Raw genomic sequence first — 19,160 nt, forward strand, 5'->3', positions numbered from 1 at the left:
CCCGCCATCAACACGGATGGAGCTTCTCGGGTTGTGATCGACACAGAAACAATGACTCTAGCGTTGCTAGACGCCAAGCTAGTGGGCACCCAGGAGTTACTAGACACTGCTCGGGCGACAGAAATGCACACAGCGGGAACTGCTGTCGGTGGTGGGACGTCTAGTGCACGCCAGCAAGTGCGTCCCGCCGGGGAGGGCGTTCACTAGACGCCTGCTAGATGCGGCGCACTCTGTTAGCGGACCGAACCGCCGGGTGCGGATCACGGCCGATGTACGAACGGTTTTACGGTGGTGGGCCACTTTTTGCCGATGTGGAACGGCATTTCCCCCCCCCCCCCCCCTCCCGCCACCGGGCGAGTACGACCACTGTATTGTGATGAACACGGACAGCTCCCGTCGGGGGATGGGGGCGTGGCACGGAGACGAATGGTGGATGATGGAGTGGCTCCGCGAGCTGCAGTGTGACGTCGCGCCATCCATGACGTGGCTGGAGCTCATCCCCGTCATGGTGGCATGTTTGGTGTGAGGAGAGGGATGGGGCGGGCACCGCGTGCTGATCCGGTCCGATAACATGGGGGTGGTGGGGGTCTGGGGGAGGGGATGGTCGGGGTCGCCACTGATTATGGCGCTGCTGCGTCAGCCCCTGTTCTGGACGGCATTCCATGAGTTACTGTATCCGTCGAGTACGTGGCAACGAAAGAGAGCAGCGCGGCCGACGCGCTCAGTCGGCACGACTTGGCGCGGTTTCCGGCGGCTGCGGCCACAGGCGGCCCAGTGTCCGGTCCGGCCCCCATCGTGTGTGGCGGAGTGCCTACAGGACCCGAGCCATGGAACCAACGTGCTGACAGGTACCGCCTGTGAACCCTGTGAACGGGATACGCGCGCATAATCTAGTATGAATACACATACCCTTGGTTCCTTTGGGGTGTTTGGCGGTGGCTCGCACAGAGCTGGAGGCGAAGATAAACCCGGGTGTTGACGGCCTTTCACAGCCAAACAGGGAGAGGAGTTGATCGGAGGACACGCTAATCAAGCATTAACGGGACGTTGAATCGTGATTAGCGGGCCGAGGTGACACGACGCGACACTGAGCCAGTGGGGTCCAGGGAAGGGGGAAGGGGAGGGGGGGGGGCGATAACGAGAAGGGTGGAGAAGAACAAACAGAACCGCGGCGGCCCGCCGTGGTCGGCCGATAACACGCGCAGTGTGAGCCGAGCCGCGGTGCACGAGGGGTGCGCGGAGTGTTTGCCCACCCACCATCCCCATCATCACCGTCCTGTCCTTTGTTCCCAAACGACCCTCGTCGTCCACCCGGGTTTGACGAAGCGGTGGCTCGCACAGAGCTGGAGGCGAAGATAAACCCGGGTGTTGACGGCCTTTCACAGCCAAACAGGGAGAGGAGTTGATCGGAGGACACGCTAAATGGTGTTAATGAATGCCATTCGTTTCAACACTGAGTCCTGTTTCGAGCAGGAGTGGCGCGGTGCATGGGTTACTGCTGATTGCCCTCCCTTCAAGAAGAGCAAACAGTAAATCGACCGAATAAGGAAAAAGCTAGAGGGAATGTGCCACCCTAAGGCCTGAACCATCAGTTAGGCTAGTTGCCAGTAGCAGTCATGACTGCAGGCCGTGGTACCGACTGCCGAGATGGAAGTGGCCCGTTCACTCACATTTTTTTTTTTAGTTAACATCTGAGCAAAAAAGTAATTTTTACATGGCATGCTAGAAACATGAACCATTTAAAAAGTAATTGCCCGAATAACATAAAAATAATGCAATTTACTGAAAATACATGCCGCATTGACTGTGGGAAGTTTCAATGTTGTGTCTTTAACACTTTCTGAGAAATGTTGATTTAAAGTTGGGAACGTTTTTTCTGGGCCACCCGGTATATCGTCTATTTCACTTTTTCAGCCTCTATACCTTCCCGTACCTACTTCCATACTCATTACATCAACAGACTAGCTTACTTTTCACAAAATACTTCGAACTAAAAACGCACAACATTCAATTCCTCGAAGTGTTTGTCCAGCGGCAACATTTAGATTTAACCCTCGAGTCAGTCGTGAAGCCGCGACCGTTGGTCCAACTCGACTGGGCGCCGCGAATGCGTGGTAGGTAGCCTTATTGTCTAGCTGGGCTGAATGGGCCGCACCACGAGATGACTGCCATCCGTCAGCGAAGCGTCAGAGCCAGCCGACAGCCGGCCGAAGCCGCGGCAGTGCAGAGGGCGGAGGGAACGGCGGCCGAGGGCGGAGGGAGCGTGGAAAGAGGGCGGAGGGAACGTGGGAAGAGGGCGGAGGGAACAGGCGGAGAGAGGAGGCAGAGAGCAGAGAGCTGATGGCGGAAGTTAAAAGATGTACGGAGGAATATGATTGGTTAGTCAAAACAGTGGCTCTTTGGTGGGTGAAGAGAGGAGGGGTGGGCAACGGATGAATGACGGAGGGCGGAAGGCAGAGGACGGGGGAGTAGGGCAGAGGGCAGAGGGCAGGGAGCGAAGAGAGGGACGAATAGCGGAGGGAGGAGGGAGGAGGGCGGAGGGCAGAGGGAGGAGTGCGGATAGCGGAGAGAGGAGGGCGGAGAGATGGGAAACAGCTGAGCAGGATGGGGTCGGACCCCTCCACCGCTGCTGGCGACAGCTGCAGATGCATTGCCAGCCACGCACGCAACCAGCGCCGAGCACAAAGAGCGACGAAACACGCGAGATCTCCGTTCGTCACGAGAGGAGCGGACTCCTCATACAATGCCCTTCTCTCAGCTAGTAACCGTAACCCACTCACATATCCAATTTCTCAGTGATGCGTTTTACCAAGAAGTCGAAAGGTGGAAACATTTTTATTCGGCTTTTTCCTTAGGAGACAGCCGCTCCGCGTCAGGCTCGAGTATTTACGATGGAAACCATTTCAAAAATCTCCACCGTGTTCGCTGCAGCGCACGCGACGCGTTCGCTCGGTCGCCAATTTCTTCCTGGAAAACCGGCTGTCGATTCGGCTGTGCCTTCCACATACCCAGCTGACAGCCGACGTTCCAGAAGTCCTGCGGGTTGTAGTTGCTGGAGTCGACGCGGGAAGTGTTGGGGTAGACGCGGGTGAGCGTCGATTTGTTCTGCTGGATGAAGTCCTCCGGACAGGTCTGGATCAGCTTGTTGGCAGTGTACTCGCTCAATGAGCACATCTCGTTCCACGACCCTGAAACCCAAACGCAGATATAACTACATCAGTTACCCATTTACGAACGGAGAAACACCGGGAAAAAATCGCTACACACTGCTTTACAATGGACTCAGCTGGAAGGCAGAGTACTGCAGCGAGGAGAGAGAGAGAGAGAGAGAGAGAGAGAGAGAGAGAGAGAGAGAGAGAGAGAGAGAGAGAGAGAGAGAGAGAGAGAGAGAGGAGAGGGAGGGCACCGGAGAGAGGAGAGGAGAGAGAGGAGAGTGTCAGAGAGATAAAAAGGTCCCGTCCACTGATTGGCTGAAAGCTTGGCCACCTGAGGCCAAATTAGTTCAGCTTCGCAGCACGACCACTTCCAAGTGCATCAATGGCACGGAAGCGCGACAGTGACGGGGCCGTTCGGAGAGTTGGACGTCCAGGCGAGTGATCGTGAGACGAGCCCTCCGCGGCTGACCAGTCGGTACCCTGTGAGTCGGATCAGTGACCAAAACTAACGAGAGATGGTCCGCCACCGCGACAGGACAGCCGTAATGATGGACACTGGACAGTTTTAGGGAAATGTTCAACATTGAAAGAACGACACGCTGGTTATAAATACGTTTATGCATTTACTGTGCAAACCATCTGTAAAAACAGAACTTGGAAGCCATAATGAATGACAATACATGGATGAGAATAGTGCAAGAAAAACATAGACAATTTCCTGCAAAGCAGATATAGTGATGGGACGGACTGACCGTAACAACATACAAAAACGATGTACTGGCGTGATAATCCCCGGCAGTTACAAGGTAGTCCTGTCAGCAAACAGCAACCAACACACTCCTGCAGTACAAGTTAATGGAAAGGAAGACCAAAATAGCTGTCCAATACCACGAAACAGATTGTTATCGCCGATGCTCTGAACTGACACTGACACAGACTACAAGCCGACTTTCATGCCCAGTTCGGCTGAAAGTCAAACTTAGAGTCATGGTTTGCCTTAGCATCAACATTCAACATGTGTCGTTCCTTCCAACCTGTGGTTTGACCATCCGCTCGATCCCTCCAATCCCAATAGGCCCGACATCCCATCCCATCTCGCATATCTCGTTCATTCCGTCTTATCCCACCTCTCCCGGCTTCCCTCACGTTTACGTAGTTCCGTCCCGTTCCGCCTTTTCCCGTCTCGTCCCGCCCTGTCCCTTCCCGTCCGTCCCACCCTGTACCGTCCTGTCCCTTCCCGTCCCGTCCCATCTCGCCCCCAGCCCTCCCATCCCACCCCTTTCCTTCCTCCCCAGCGCCACCCACCTCGCTCCTTGAGGCCGGCTGTTTCCGTGAGCCGTGTCCGGTGTAGGCTGATGAGGTCAGAGAGCTCGCGACAGAGCGGCACCTTGCGGGAGTCGGCCCGGTACGAGCCGCCCTCGTCCTCGTCACTGACATCTCCGTCACCCTCAGTACCGGCCGGCAGCTTCTTACCCTGCGGCACACCGACGTCGGGGAAGGAATATTTGATAGTTACATGCACTATGCTTGAAAGAATCTTGGGTAGATGCATGTCTGGATACAGGATTGATATCGGTTCCGATGTAATACGACTAAAGTACGTCGCGAATGTAGAAGCATCCGGTGACTCGTATATTTTAACGCTTTATTATAAAAATAATATTCGGGAATCGATTAACAGGACACAAGCAATAGTTTCTAGGAAGGAAAAAACATAATACTGATTGAGAAAGAGTTGGGCATGAGTGGGCAGCTATCTCACCTTGATGAGGATGCGGTGTTTGAGCTCCTGCGGGGACAGCTCAGTGACCTGTTTGCGGCAGTTGGTCGGGTGCACATACAGCCGCTTCCCCAGAGTATCCCGCAGCAGTTGGACGATGCGCTTTTGCACCGGTCGACTGCAGTGGTTCTCCAAATGCAGTATCAACGGGTAGCTGCAGATAACAGATGGAGTCAGTGGGTTAACTTCGACGATTTGTAGAAAACGTGATTGATTTCGCTTCATAAAGATGGATTCTATAGAAATGATTGCTTGTTGACGACCAGTAGGTATAATGTAAGCAAAAGACAAACTGTTCCAACTGTTTGTAAAGAATAAATACTTCCGCTGTCTACCCCGGTTAATATCGAAACGCATTACGGTACAGAAGATTGACAATCCAATAGGAAACTAACTAGAACAAAACTATCGATAGAAAGACATGTTTGTGGAGAAGTCAAAGAAATCTCTCAGAACTGAATAACATCCTGAAAGTTAGCAATATTTTTGTTGAAGACCAGAAGGCTGTCGACACAAAGCATTATCTTGCGGAAACTAGCTAAAACTGAAACGTCTTGTAAGGAAAATTGTGGCATTAACGTCACAGTTTGTCATAAAAGTGGCCGTTAAAACGAAAGCCGTATTCCTGTAAAGAAAAGCCTTGTGTGGTATATGACACAATAGAATTACAAAACAGCATTCATTTTTCAGATAAAGGAATCCACAAAAGCGTTCCACACAAAATACCGCCGGAGGCTGACTACGGGAGAGCCCGGAACTCACTCGGACACCTCGAAGGCGTAGTCGCTGATGGTTTTTACGACATCCAGCAGAGGTGTCCGGGAGGTCAGAGTGTTGCCGTGGTAGACCATCGGCTCCTCGTCTCGACCATCCCAGCAGTCCACTGCGGAGGAATCGATCAGTGTCAGCAGGCAAATTAAAAAAGTTGCGTGCTCATTCCAATCATTGCACTTCGGGGAGCATTCTGAATCGGAGTGTTAGAGTGTTTTTATTGGCTTCGGATTTCTACCGCAGTCACTGAAGTGGTAAGGGACTCATTTGGAAAAGAATCTCATTCCCTTTCTTGTAGACTCAGCTCATATATTGGTACACAGTTGGAGATCAGACGGATAATTTTGAGCTATTGCTACCAGTCGGGCAGACGGGGCATCAGCTTTAGATTGGTGTTGCTTAATGAGACAATGTGATATGAACTCTACGTACCAAAGTGGGTACGCTGCGGCCAGAGCCAAGTCTAGACATTCTGAAGTGTCGACGGCAGTCTTAGTACGAATTAACATTCAGGTTCAAAGGGTTCACTTTCTTGGTATTCCACATTCGCACTGCCACCATTATTGTAGCGATCAGGGAACACTGAGGTGTCACTCAAGACGGTGTCTTTGAACTTTGAGGGTATAAGAAATACGGGACAAGAATGAGGCAGCCTTGACTGCTGCAAGATATTGATCCCATAAGTGCATGCATGAGTAGCACAGCATCACGACTCGCTATCTCGCGGGAGCCGACGGGTCACGGCGCTAATGTCGGCAGGCCGTGACATTTCCGACGATTGGCAGGGTCCGGCAACTGGGACCAGAGGGAGCGAGGAGGGGAGAGAGAGAGAGAGAGTGGAGAGGAGAGCCGGACCCGTGTGTCCGTCCCTCCTGTGCCATCAGTAATCGGTCAGAGGGGAGTCAGCGCCTATCGATCAGCGCCAGCGCTCTGGCTAGACGCTGATTAGACTCCAATGGCCGGCGTTCAATGACCGGCGATGCTAGCGTTCCAATCGTTACCGGTAAAGAATTAGCAGTCGGTTAGCCGGCTAGCGTTCGGTGGCTAGACGGGCGCTTACGGTCGCTGGCAAGCTGAGCAGTTAGCATCTATCGACTGTCGGACCTGGTGGTGGCCAGCAAGGCTAGCCTGTGGCGGTAGCCGGTGATGTAACTCACGACAATCAATGGATGTATTCAAATGATGTATATTTATGTAGGCAGCGGATGAAGCCGCAGTCAGTGCTCTGCGACCAAGAGGTGGAAACTCCAACATACTTGATTCCAGCACCCGTTGTTACATCACCAGCAAAGTCCGGGAAGTTGTATGCCATCACGAAACAACACGGTCCCCTGCCAGACAGACACCCCGATTCCCTGACAATCATCACACCTCCAACAGCAGTTCACCGAGTCCCCCAGCCCTTCCTTGCCGATCGGTGCCGCCGAGGCCCCTCCGTCCGTCTGGCCGGTCGTACCGTCTGCTCTGGCCCGATTACAGTCATACGTCAGCCCCACGCTGACAGCGGCGCCGCCGCCGCCGAACAGTGACAACAAACAACCACCCGACCACCGCGCTTCCGACGCAGGGCGATAAGTGGCGTAATTAGACGACCGTTTGTCCACCCTTATTCCGGTGAATAGGGTGACTGCGAAATGGGAGCGTGAAGAATAAACAAGCGATTTTATTGTTGAATGTTTTCAAACTTCGGCGCATATAAGATGGTTAGGTACAAATTAGCATAATTATGAAGCCTACACAATTCAAAGAATTGATAAAGATAATATAAACTATGTGACTTCATAGTATTATGCGAGATGTAAGATTAACACAGCGAAATAAGATATAACTTACTTTGCAATCCTATCACATCAAAACCAAGGGGAAGCAAAAAAAAAAACAACACCAAGGCTCGGCTCACGCCTCGGTTGTACCCACCAACAGTCACCCGAAATATGATGCTACTATGTAAGGTGTGTCGTGTAAGCGGAGTATAAGCGCCTGAATAATCCTGTACCGCAACACAAACGCCTGAATGATACTGTGCCGCAGTACAAACGCCTGAATGATGCTGTGCCGCAGTACAAACGCCTGAAGGTAGACTGTCCCGCAACACAAACGCCTGAATAATACTCTGCCGCCCTACAAGCGCCTGAATGATACTGTGCCGCAGTACAAACGCCTAAAGGTAGACTGTTCCGCAGTACAAGCGCCTGAAGGTAGACTGTCCCGCAGGCCGCAGTACATACAAACGCCTGAATGCTACTCTGCCGCACTACAAGCGCCTGAATGATGCTGCGCCGCAACACAAGCGCCTGAATGATGCTGTGCCGCAGTACAAACGCCTGAAGGTAGACTGTCCCGCAGGCCGCAGTGCAAACGCCTGAATGCTACTCTGCCGCACGGCGCACTGCGCCTGAATGATACTGTGCCGCAACACGAGCGCCTGAATGATGTGCTTGCTACAATGTCTGAGAGATAGGCATGCCCGTGCTCCGAAAGTTTGATAGCTGCTCGAGTAGTAACCAGTGTTTTTTTTTTTTAATTATTAGGTATATGCTGGGAGTTTGGAACTACAAAACGGCATAAACATGTGCGTACAACCATCCGAGCTACCTAAAACGCTACAATATATCTTACAGTTGCGCCGTAATAAAACGAATAATTAATAAATCATGCATCTTGAAGAAGAAAGAAAACGCCTCCGTGAAACTCTCTCACTATATAATTATAGATACATACCAGGGCTGCGGAGTCGATGGATTTTCGGCGACTCCGACTCCGACTCTGACTCAGGCTTTCAAAAACCAGCTCCGACTCCGACTCCGACTCCGGGCAGAATTGTCGACTCCGACCGACTCTAACTCCCGACTCCGACTCCGCAGACCTAGCAGGACTGCACGGAGTCGACAGATTTTCGGTGACTCCGACTCCGACTCCGGCTCGGGTTTCTAAAATCGACTCCGACTCCGACTCCGACTCCGGTCACAACTGTCGACTCCGACTCCGACTCCGACTCCGACTCCGCAGCCCTGATACATACTCCATTTATAATGACTATCCCGGCAAGCTAATTATACGCTAAATAAAGGCACCTGTCTTCAAACGAACGGTCTCACACGCCCGCATATCTACTCTTACTCGTATTGCAGAGCATAAATTGTATTTCATTAGGCACTTAGTTTGACAAAATGAATTGCGGTAGGGTAGTCCTCGGTTATCATTATTGTTTCACTTAGCATTCCAATAATTTGTCGCGGTCAACTGGGTGCCAGTAACCGCCTGTTAGCTGCCTGCCTAAACGCACCATGGAGTAGGCTATCGATCGGTTTGGTGGTGCCACTCCGCCGCCAGTCAACACTCCTTGCTATTCACAACGGCGGGCGGCAGCACTTAACCCGGCAGTTGCTGGGGTATTTCGCCACCCACCGTTTGCTGGGGGGGGGGGCGTTAAACGCCCCCAGCCGATAACTCGAGAACCAATAGGCGCAGCGAAACGCACGAGGCGGCAAACGAAAGAACGCGACGAGACGCTTCAGATGAGTACTTTAAAGTTGAATTTTGAGGTCACAGGTCAGGTCAAGGTCAGGTCAAACACCTGAATGGGGCTTTCAGTAGCATGGACTTCAGGACTTCGCAATGGGCGCCTCTCGTCATAAACTTTGTCAAAACGGTGCACAATCAATCATAGAAGGCCTACAAGAGTGTCAGCTCCATGCAGGGGTCAGTCAAGCATAGGTCAGGGTCAAGGTCAGGTCAACCGGGCAGGCACATATCCCCGGAAATAAAAACTGATATTCGCAGCCTGTGACACATGTTTTATGGGTAATTTGGGGCGTAGAGCACGATGGTGACATTCATTTTATCATATGTGTACGTGTTTGGCTAAAAAAGTTCAATTTAAGAAATGCATGTATCATGGTCGTTAAGTAGTCACGAGAAATTGCCAAGATTCAGTTCAAGATTTTGAAAAATGCGGAACGATAATCAATAATCGAAGATAGCCATCTGATTGTTCATAGTATTGGCAGTCTAATGGCGTTTACGGCATGTCTGTATGTCTATTCTGTGATTTTATATGATTTTTTGAACATATGCCGTTTTTGGTCGAAAACTCAGAAATCATGACGTCACTAAAACCTCGATATCTCAAAAATTTTCCGACCGATTTTTTTTTAAACTTTGTCACAATAAACTTCAATCAATTCCCTACAGGTACCCAAAATTTGGCGCGCCTGCGGCGCGCCGTTTTTATGCTATGGCCCGGCGAAAAAAGTGGGGGCGTTTAACGCCCCCCCCCCCCCCAGCAACTCGCGGGTTAATCCCGTGGCTCTGCCCCGTGCCGCCGGCCCATCGTTCAGATGTAAAGCAGGCGACGTCGCCTCGAGAGAGGGGCAACCACGGCAGAGGCGAGAGCGGCTCCGATCAGGTGCTAGGGAGAGGTGCAGGGTAGGCAAAGGGCAGAGGGCACCGGCACGCGGCGCCGAACGGGTGGACGCTCGTGCCGCCGGACAATATCGCCACAGACGGGCCAAAGGCGGCGCGACTCGGCGCAGCTGCGAATGACTATTGATCGACCTGGAAATAGTCGGGGAATGACGCCGCGATGTGGGTCGCATCAACTATTATTAGGCGCCACCATATTGACGGATACTTGCAGTTGCAGGCAAATCTTGGGGAAGGATACTAGAATGCGGTTGGGTCAACGATTTAGGGCAAGTAATTGAAATAGAAGAAAACGTCTAAAGAGAGGAAAAACGAGACCTCCATTTGACACATGTTCTCTCATAGGCGATAGCTGATAGGCAAAATTGCACTATTCGTGAGACTTCTCAATATGACAGATGTTTGGTTATTCAGAATTGATTATTTTATTAACTCTCATGTGTCAAACACTTAACCCGCGCACCGACGGGGGTCTGCGCCAACTTAGTACCGACGGGGGGGGGGGGCGGATGACCGCCCCCCCCTGAGATCTCGAGAACGAAGCAAGATAGCGACAAGCGGTAAACGGCATCGGATACGCACGGTCAAGATCTACAATTTTTACTAAGGTCATTTTCAGGTCAGGTCAAAGATGACGTCACAGGGGTCGAAAAAGCCAAAATGGCGGTGCTAAATATGGAGAGAGTTTTTCTCGAATAACTTTCGAATTAGTCAAGATAGGAACAAACTAAGGGCATCACCGTGATCCTCTCGTCAATCCGCATCGAATGATATATATGTTGACCTCGAAAGGTCAAGGTCAAAGGTTGACCTCAGGTCACGTGACCTCGAGGTCATCATGTATATCATTCGATGCGTCTTGACGAGCTGAACACAATGAGACCATCCACGCGTCTGTATCTTGTTCCTGTACGGAGTTATTGGCCAAAAACCTTTGGTGACCTTTGATGACGTCACATGACCTCACAGCTGCCCAACAGCAAAACAGACCTCAAGGTAGTGAAGGTTGATCGTATATGAAGTCATGTATGGTATATGGGGCCATTCCGACCCGTTTTAGTGGTAAAAACAGGGAGTTGATTTTTCCCCCATTGACTTATAATGGGGAGGTCGCGAAATTGACCTGACCTTAGGTCACCGATATCAAAATTCCGAGATATACAAATTGTAGCTACTAATGACCTAATAACATCCTGCGACTTTCAAAGGCCTCCGACATCTACTGTAGCTCTGGCACGGTGACAAAGTTGCAAAAAAGTGACTTGAGGTTGGGTCATTCAAAGTGACCTGGTGACCTGACCTTGAAAGGTAGGAGGTTCAAACTTGCACACCATGTGTAAAATTGATAAGGGAATAGTCATACCAAATTTCGCGGCGTTTCCCGCTATTCGCGAAAAACCTCAGGGGGGGGGGGGCGGATATCCGCCCCCCCCCCCCGTCGGTGCGCGGGTTAATAATTGTTGGCGTTCAAACCTTAATCTTTGTCCATATCGCATGACATTTCACAACTGACACGAACCCCCCTCAGCGATAACACGGGCTTTTAGTTTCAGTGACCATTATTTAAAGAGACGGAAAAACGATCCCCCTTCGACAACTTAGACCAGCGTCCACTAACAAAGCCCCGGACAGTGCAACACTCGAGGTAAATAGCAAGAGAGTATCCGGTAGGCCGTCCGTTTAACGTTGCCACGTCGGCAAACAGCAGGGATGAGGCTGCACGCTCGCCTGGCAACTCCCACACTGGGACAGCTCGAAAAATAGCCAGCCAGATGATAGCCCAATTTCGTCAGCCGCCTGTGAGCACAGTGTCGCCATGCCGACGCGGATATTAGGCAGCCCTTTGTTGTCGCGTGTAACCACCACGGTACGAATATTTGGGATGAAAGTTGTTCGTCAAACAATCTTGTTTACATAACAGACTAAAATACATTATATAAAGCGACACTGAAAGCCCATATAAGTCAAAACATTTCAGAAAATTCCGCCAAGCGATATATGAAATGTATTTGTATCGTTACCCCCGGCGCAAGCCGAGTACCGTGGCGTAGCCGCCGGCCCAGATGGAGTCTAAGTGGCCATATATCGGCACTACAGGGACGCTGTTTGCGCTGCCAAACAAATAACGATGGCAGCAATATTGCCCGAAGAAGAACGGAAATACGCCGAGAGAATCGCGATCCTCGGAAGCGAAGCAAACTTCTGTAACTAGGTAAATGGGAAATATCCGGCGTGTCAAACGATCACCAAAGTTCGCTAGACAATTTACTGGGAGGCGTCGGACCCAAACTAATGCAGCCACCAGCAGTAACGGTGAGGCAAAAAAGATAAGCGTCAGCAAGTCCTTTGCTTCTGCAGGGAATCATAATGCATAAACTACAGGCATCAAATATCAAATAACTGTTATGCAAATAAAAAAATGAAAAAGAAGAAAAATAACCAAAATGTCGGAAGAAGAGCGGGAAGAGGAAACGCGGATGAGCGAGAATGTACGACAAAAGATGGAAACAGTAGAGCGAAGAGAGAGAGAGAGAGAGAGAGAGAGAGAGAGAGAGAGAGAGAGAGAGAGAGAGAGAGAGAGAGAGAGAGAGAGAGAGAGAGAGAGAGAGAGAGAGAAAGAGAGAGAGAGAGAGAGAGAGAGAGAGAGAGAGAGAGAGAGAAGAGAGAGAGAGAGAGAGAGAGAGAGAGAGAGAGAGAGAGGCAAAGAAGAAGGAAAGCGACCCGACCGTTCCATTCTCTGAGCCGTAATCTGGGATGGATCGTCGGAAACGGGGCTGTCCTATTCCTAACGATTCTGACTAATGATCACCGGCGATAACAGACAGATGGGATCAGAGCAAACATCGCCCCCTCTGCGGCCCATCTTCAGTCGACCTGTCCTAGCAGGGCGCGAACGGCGGGTTAGCGGGCCTGTTGATTGGTGTCGCAGAGGCAGAAACACGGCGCAAATCGGGGATTCCTTCAGAGACTGGAAACACGTCGCCTACGGATGTTTTTGCTGTTTAGGCTCGGATTGTGAAACTGCGGAGTTGACAGGAATCGATGGAGCTTACGAGTTCTGCTCGACTGACAGCTCAGCGATGGGAGACTAGGAGGATTGTAACTCAATCACAAAATAGTTACGCTGCTCGATGCGTTGCTCACATCTTCTTATTCGGATTTTGACTAGCCGTCGAGGACGGAGGAAGAAAAGATGATTTGGAATAGAATGAAAAAAATCGTGCACGGGCAAGTAAAAAAAGGTGACAACTAACAATCTCATTTAAACCCAACGGAAGGCGATACATTGCCGAAAAAAAGAATAAAGAAATGTTTGTTTTGATCTTAACATTCAGCAGGCTGATATGCTAATTGCTTTTTGGGACGACGCAACTTCCATTGGCCATGACGTGTGGCAGTGTAAAAGAATACAATAGCTATGATTAGGAAGAACGGCCATATTTCGGTAAGCTATTTGTGTGACCCTCTGCAGGCACCGGCATTAGGCGGTGAATCCTGGCGCCATAGCCATAGCGTTTCCTTCCCTCCCTGCCGAGCGCAGCACCCACCTTTGACGCATCTGCAGCCATTGTTGAGTGCGCGGATGTACCCCTCGACGCTGGAGGGCCCGCGCAGCTGATCCTGCATGAGGTAGGTGTTGTGGGAGCACGAGATGAAGTAGTGAGACAGCGGGTGGGTCATCTCCTGACACACCTTGCGGTGCCGCCAGCTGAAGACGTCACACTCGGCAGACAGCAGGTACCGGGTGAAGCCTGCAGAAAAGACACAGGGGTCAGAGCGGGTGAAGCCTGCAGAAAAGACAGAAAGAGGCTCAGAACTTCCCAAAGACAGCGGGAACACGACGGTTACTGACGACGGACAAAGTCTAGTCATTGCAAAATCTATAAGCGAGACATTGCATGGTTTTAGGTAGTTATATAAAACTAGCCTGATTTGAAGATAAGTTGATGTCTGAATAAACAGCACCTCTTTTTTCGCCTGACAAGTAAGATGCAAGCTTTCAATGCAAACTTCAAGACAGTGTTGCCGTCCTGAAATAACTATTTCAAAAGCATTAACAATGCATACGAGAGCACGTCTCCTTCCCCGCTGCATCCCACCTCTGCGTCAGACTACCTGTGCGTTACAATCGCCTAAACACGCCGCGTGTACCGGAGCGCAGGCACGCGTTCCGTGCGCAGACCAAATAAGCGAGTCGGCGCGACCGCCCCCACGCATACACCAGCGGCCGAACACAAACGGACGAGGCCGGACGCCTGTGCGACACAGGCAGATGGCAAACAAATGCACGGTCTGCTCGGAGATGGATGGAACCGAGTTACTGTCGTGTTCGAGCAAACAAACACAGGTAAGATCAGAGAGACAGGAGAGCAGACTGGAGAATCGGTGCCGCATGGTGCGCTGCTTTGAAGCCGAAATTCCGTGTCCGAAATTCGTGAAGGATGTGCCTGTTGAGTTAGATGATTTGAAGAACACTGGTTGAACCAGCGTACTAGCATGGATCCTTGTCGATTGAAGTCAGGCATGTATGAACACTGTTAGGTACTCTTTATCTTCATAAGAATTAATAAATTGAAGTTGGTTACTCAACAATTCATAAATCATTCTTTTAATCGTAAGTTCTGAGTCTAGGAATTGTATGCTGTCTGCACGTCAACCTGGAAATATGCTGCCCTTTATTCATAAATGATCACATTGAGTCCAAGTGCTCAAATAAATAAAATATTTTTAGACGTAATTCTTGTTCCATTTTTATTACAGCTATGCAGTTCAAAAACGTCACTGCCAAGGCAAAAATACCACCTCAGAAATAATATCGGAGCAACTTGAGAAGTCTTACACCCGACATGCATTTCAATCATACCTATATCTGGACACGGCTGATCTTATTTGACTCCAGCAGCACTTCAATCCAATACCTGATTTCTCCGAACAGCTGAGACAATTTTAGAGGAGCGTAGCTTTCGGTCTCGATTTGCGCTAAGAGCGCCTGATCCTCAGTAAGCGCCGCTACCTCCGCACCAAAAATAAACGCACTCCTTGGCTGGGTCAGAAATAGTACACCAGAAGCAGGCACACCTGATGCGTCCCCGGTCGAGTGAGTCCCCCCCCCCCCTCACTCACGTGTCTCCCACCGGTGAGAAGACTGAAGAGGCCGTTGTCACGTACCAGCCGTGGCGACCGCTCACGTACAAACTCAGTGGCTGAGGCGGCGTATTTCAGAACTCCCTGGAATAGCTCCGTCCATTGCTCGGCTGGACAGCCGGGATGTGGATGGACATAATGAGTCGACTGTGCAGATTGATGTGGACATTTGAGTTACATAACACGGTCCGAGCCCGCCGGGTGCGGGCTGACACGCGCGCAGCCGCTCCATTCGATATTCATGGCCGCTGGGACATGCAAACGTGCTTACAGCTAAATAGAAATCCGGCAGACCAGATGCATCCTATGTGGCAGGCGCCTGTTCAGCGTTCAGTGACCTAATCATTTACCGTCCGAGGAGCTCGCATTGGCACCGAGGGACACCGACGGCTCCTGTTTGAAAAATTAATGAAAAAAGCTGCGATGTAGGTTAGGTACTATCAGATTGCAATTGTAAGTGAAATATTAAATGTGTTTTTACAAGGCTGCACACATTTCCGAGCGTGAATGCCAAGTTTTCCGGTAAGTTGGCTCCAAGGGAATTTACCACAAATACCTCTTTCAAAACTTGAGCTCGAATAGCTTGTAGCTTAAACCCAGACCAAAACAGCAGCTTGAGATCCCGCACGATCGATGCTCAGGCTGTTAGTGACGGCGCGGGTGGACGGCTCAATCCGCCCGATGGTTTCGCTGACGATTTCGCGGAGACCAGTTGTCGGGTCGGCGCCCCGACAATCGTGGGCAATCCCACTGATTGCGATCGTGTGTTTACAGTACCGGCGGAGAGTCCAGTACACCTACCTCACGTTCACTGCATTGGGCCTGTCTCTCGAGGCGCTCGTGCATCGCAAGTGATGCACGATCAGTGATCACTTATCAAGAACTACCAGCGTCGCACTATCTCACACTACGCAGCGCGGTAGTTCGCATTTTCAACTCAGCACCTGTTTTGTCCTGTCGGCCTGTCATCCACGAGGTGGCAGGTGCAAGCTGTCGCCCGTCACGGGCCATGTCAAGCAGCGGTGCGAAGGCGTGCGAAGGAGCGAGGAAAGAGGAAAGGATAGAGGGAGCACTCACCAGAGGGAAGAGGGAGGGATTGACAGAGCACTCACCGTCTATCATGAGCTGACCACTCCTCTGAGACTCCGGGTTTGGCTCGTAGTGTTTGATGATGTCCATACACTTCTCCCATGTCAAACCCGTCATCTGAGGACAGAAACGCGAGGTAAGTTGTTGGTCTCACACGGCAGGGTATGGTATTAGATACTAGTTAAGGAACATGGGTCACGAGTCAGGGGGAATAAGAAACAGCAGTGACGCATGAGTCGGTGTTTAGATGTTAGCTGCCTCTCGAGCAAGGGTAGTTTATAGCTGGCGGAGCCGTGAACTAGCCGTTCACCTGTCATTTTGTTATGTTCTCTCCATCTGCCAGTCCTACATTCTATACATTGGGTAGCAGCACTGTCAAATTTTCCCAAATGTCTTTCAGACGACTCTCCGCAGACTATCCTTTATAATGCAACATAACTTAACTAGCGCTGGCGAAGTTACGATCACCGAAGTCCAACTGACTTTCTTTCAGATTGTGAAAAGTGGCGATCGCAATTCATTCCCATAATTGCAGATAAGGTAATGCAGTCCTGATACGAGAAACTAAAGCACTTAGCGGTGACAAAGTTCAATGAAATGAGCATCTTTTTCCTATAGACTTCAAGGAAACGAATTTATTTCAGATTTTTCCAGATGTGTCGCATAAGACTTACCAAAGTTGGAAGTACCAAACCAAAGACTTGGAAGCTTTATGGCCATCAAAAGTAATTTTGAAAACACACTCGCTTATTTACTCGTAAACCCATACACAAAACAAATTAAGGAGCAGTAGCGTGACATAAAATCCCGGTATACACGTACTGACACCTCTGAAATGTGCAGACGTGACAGGAGTGTCTATTCTGCCAATCCCACCTGACCCGCCGGGTTTTATTGGCAATAACTCGAAAGTAAACATTTCAGAGTCTCCGATCAAACTAAACGGAAGAGTTAAGATTAGTTTCCGGTGTGTGTGATGCATCGTCAAGGGTTGAATGTTGCTTCACCGAAGGCACACACAAAATCCGATGAGACATTAAAATAAAAATGCATGAGTGGTTGAAGTGACAAAAAAACTTCAAAGAATAGTCACATTTCTGGTGGGGCAGTTGATTATAATAAAGATAACAATTTACAATGAAAAACTAATATATCGATGGCAATAAAAATAACGTACAATATAGGAGTAAATTTGACAGGAGATAATTATAAAAAAAATCATCTTCCCAATTCATAACTTCAGCATATTTATCATCACCGCAGGCACCTATGTATTAAAAACAATTATCGACAACATCATGTAATGCAGGATGAATTGAAAACGACATTACGGGCAAAACCTGCAAAGTAACTAGTTTAACATAACACTCTTTCTTGTTTCTCAACGTTTACAGCCAGGAAAAGCCTAGCACAAATCGATCTACCGTGCTTCCATGGGCATTTAACCAGCAAGCAGCACACAGTGACAGTTACCCCCAGTTCCCAGACAGCGAGACAGTGCGCGCCACTGACCCACTGACGACGCCACCCCCGTCTATTTTTAGATTCGGGGCCGCAACGCTTCACAGTCGCATCTCCTGAGTGGGAGGCGGGGGGGGGGGGCAGAGAGACGGGTGAAGACGCGAGGGGTGACCCGGCTGGCACCGCAGGCCGCGGCGACCTTCACGAGATCAGTCACCCTCAGATGAATTATTTATTTGTATACTTCTGTCACTGAATCGCAAGTAGGCAGATATCGGGTCTTACGTCACATAAAACATTGATGGACGCCATGTTATGTTAGTGATTTGATATTTGTATTGGAGAGTCGTACAATGTATTCTCTGCAATGTTTTCCTGTCATCATATTGACATTATGCATCTGAATTCTGAATCCACACCAGAATTGAAATGATGCCTGAACAGTTTAGGCATCATTTCAATTCTGGTGTGGATTCAGATGCATAATGTTATTTCAGATGCAGTTTAGGCAGCTGGATATAGATGCTAAAGAAATATTGAAAGTTGCACCTACAAATACCATATTTTTTCAAGATTGAGATATGAACGCTAAAAAGCAACTAACTATAAAATAAGCACTGATTTCAATAGCATGATATAGATTGCGATCAGTTGTAAATTTACACGTCGGGCAGCCTTGGAGACGATGATGGCTGATGATGATGATGATGATGATGATGATGATGATGATGATGATGATGATGATGATGATGATTAGTACAACGTCGGTACGATACCAATAAACATTATAAGGCTGCTCGTATATTCTATGCATTCCAAGGCAAGCGATTGGCCAATGGTCAACCCCTCATCATGTTTCCCTTTCTTTGGGTAACCATCGGATTTACGACTCCAAAGTAAAGAAGGAAATTTGCGCAACTTGTGCCTGACAGAAAATCTTACATAAGCATAGATGAAACTTGAAACGACGCATCCTGCATTTCGTAAATTTATTCAATCGAATTCGGACGTTTCATTTTTCATTTTCCATCGAGAGCCTCCATGAATGTCCCGTTTCATCGATGTTTCGGTGAACCAATGAGGATTGTGCCCGGTTGTCGTTATTGGCCATCGACCCCCCAATCGAACAAAGCAGACAATCAGCTTTATTGGAAGATGGAGAGCTGCATTTAGAACAGCCGAAGGGTTTATACCATAGACGTGACTAGAAAGCATTCCCGATTTTCGAGGCTCTGCGATGTTCAGTTTAGGTTTTCTGTATCTAGAAAGATATTTGAATGAATTTCTTACGAAATAATGCCGCTCGTATGAGTTGCTCTCTCTCTCTCTCCCCC

General features: G+C 49.6%; 1 protein-coding gene across 1 annotated transcript in view; it reads right to left on the bottom strand.

Annotated features, from left to right (window-relative positions):
* Positions 1 to 19,160, bottom strand: part of LOC122368044 (inactive phospholipase C-like protein 1) — a 74,770-nt gene that overhangs the window by 17,376 nt on the left and 38,234 nt on the right. The window contains 6 exon segments of the mRNA XM_043341640.1: positions 3,009 to 3,188; positions 4,461 to 4,629; positions 4,918 to 5,089; positions 5,698 to 5,818; positions 13,680 to 13,883; positions 16,389 to 16,482. Coding sequence (XP_043197575.1) covers positions 3,009 to 3,188; positions 4,461 to 4,629; positions 4,918 to 5,089; positions 5,698 to 5,818; positions 13,680 to 13,883; positions 16,389 to 16,482 — 940 coding nt within the window.

The sequence above is a fragment of the Amphibalanus amphitrite genome, unplaced genomic scaffold, assembly GCF_019059575.1.
Source record: "Amphibalanus amphitrite isolate SeventyFive unplaced genomic scaffold, NRLGWU_Aamphi_draft 000917F_arrow, whole genome shotgun sequence".
NCBI lineage: Eukaryota > Metazoa > Arthropoda > Thecostraca > Balanomorpha > Balanidae > Amphibalanus > Amphibalanus amphitrite.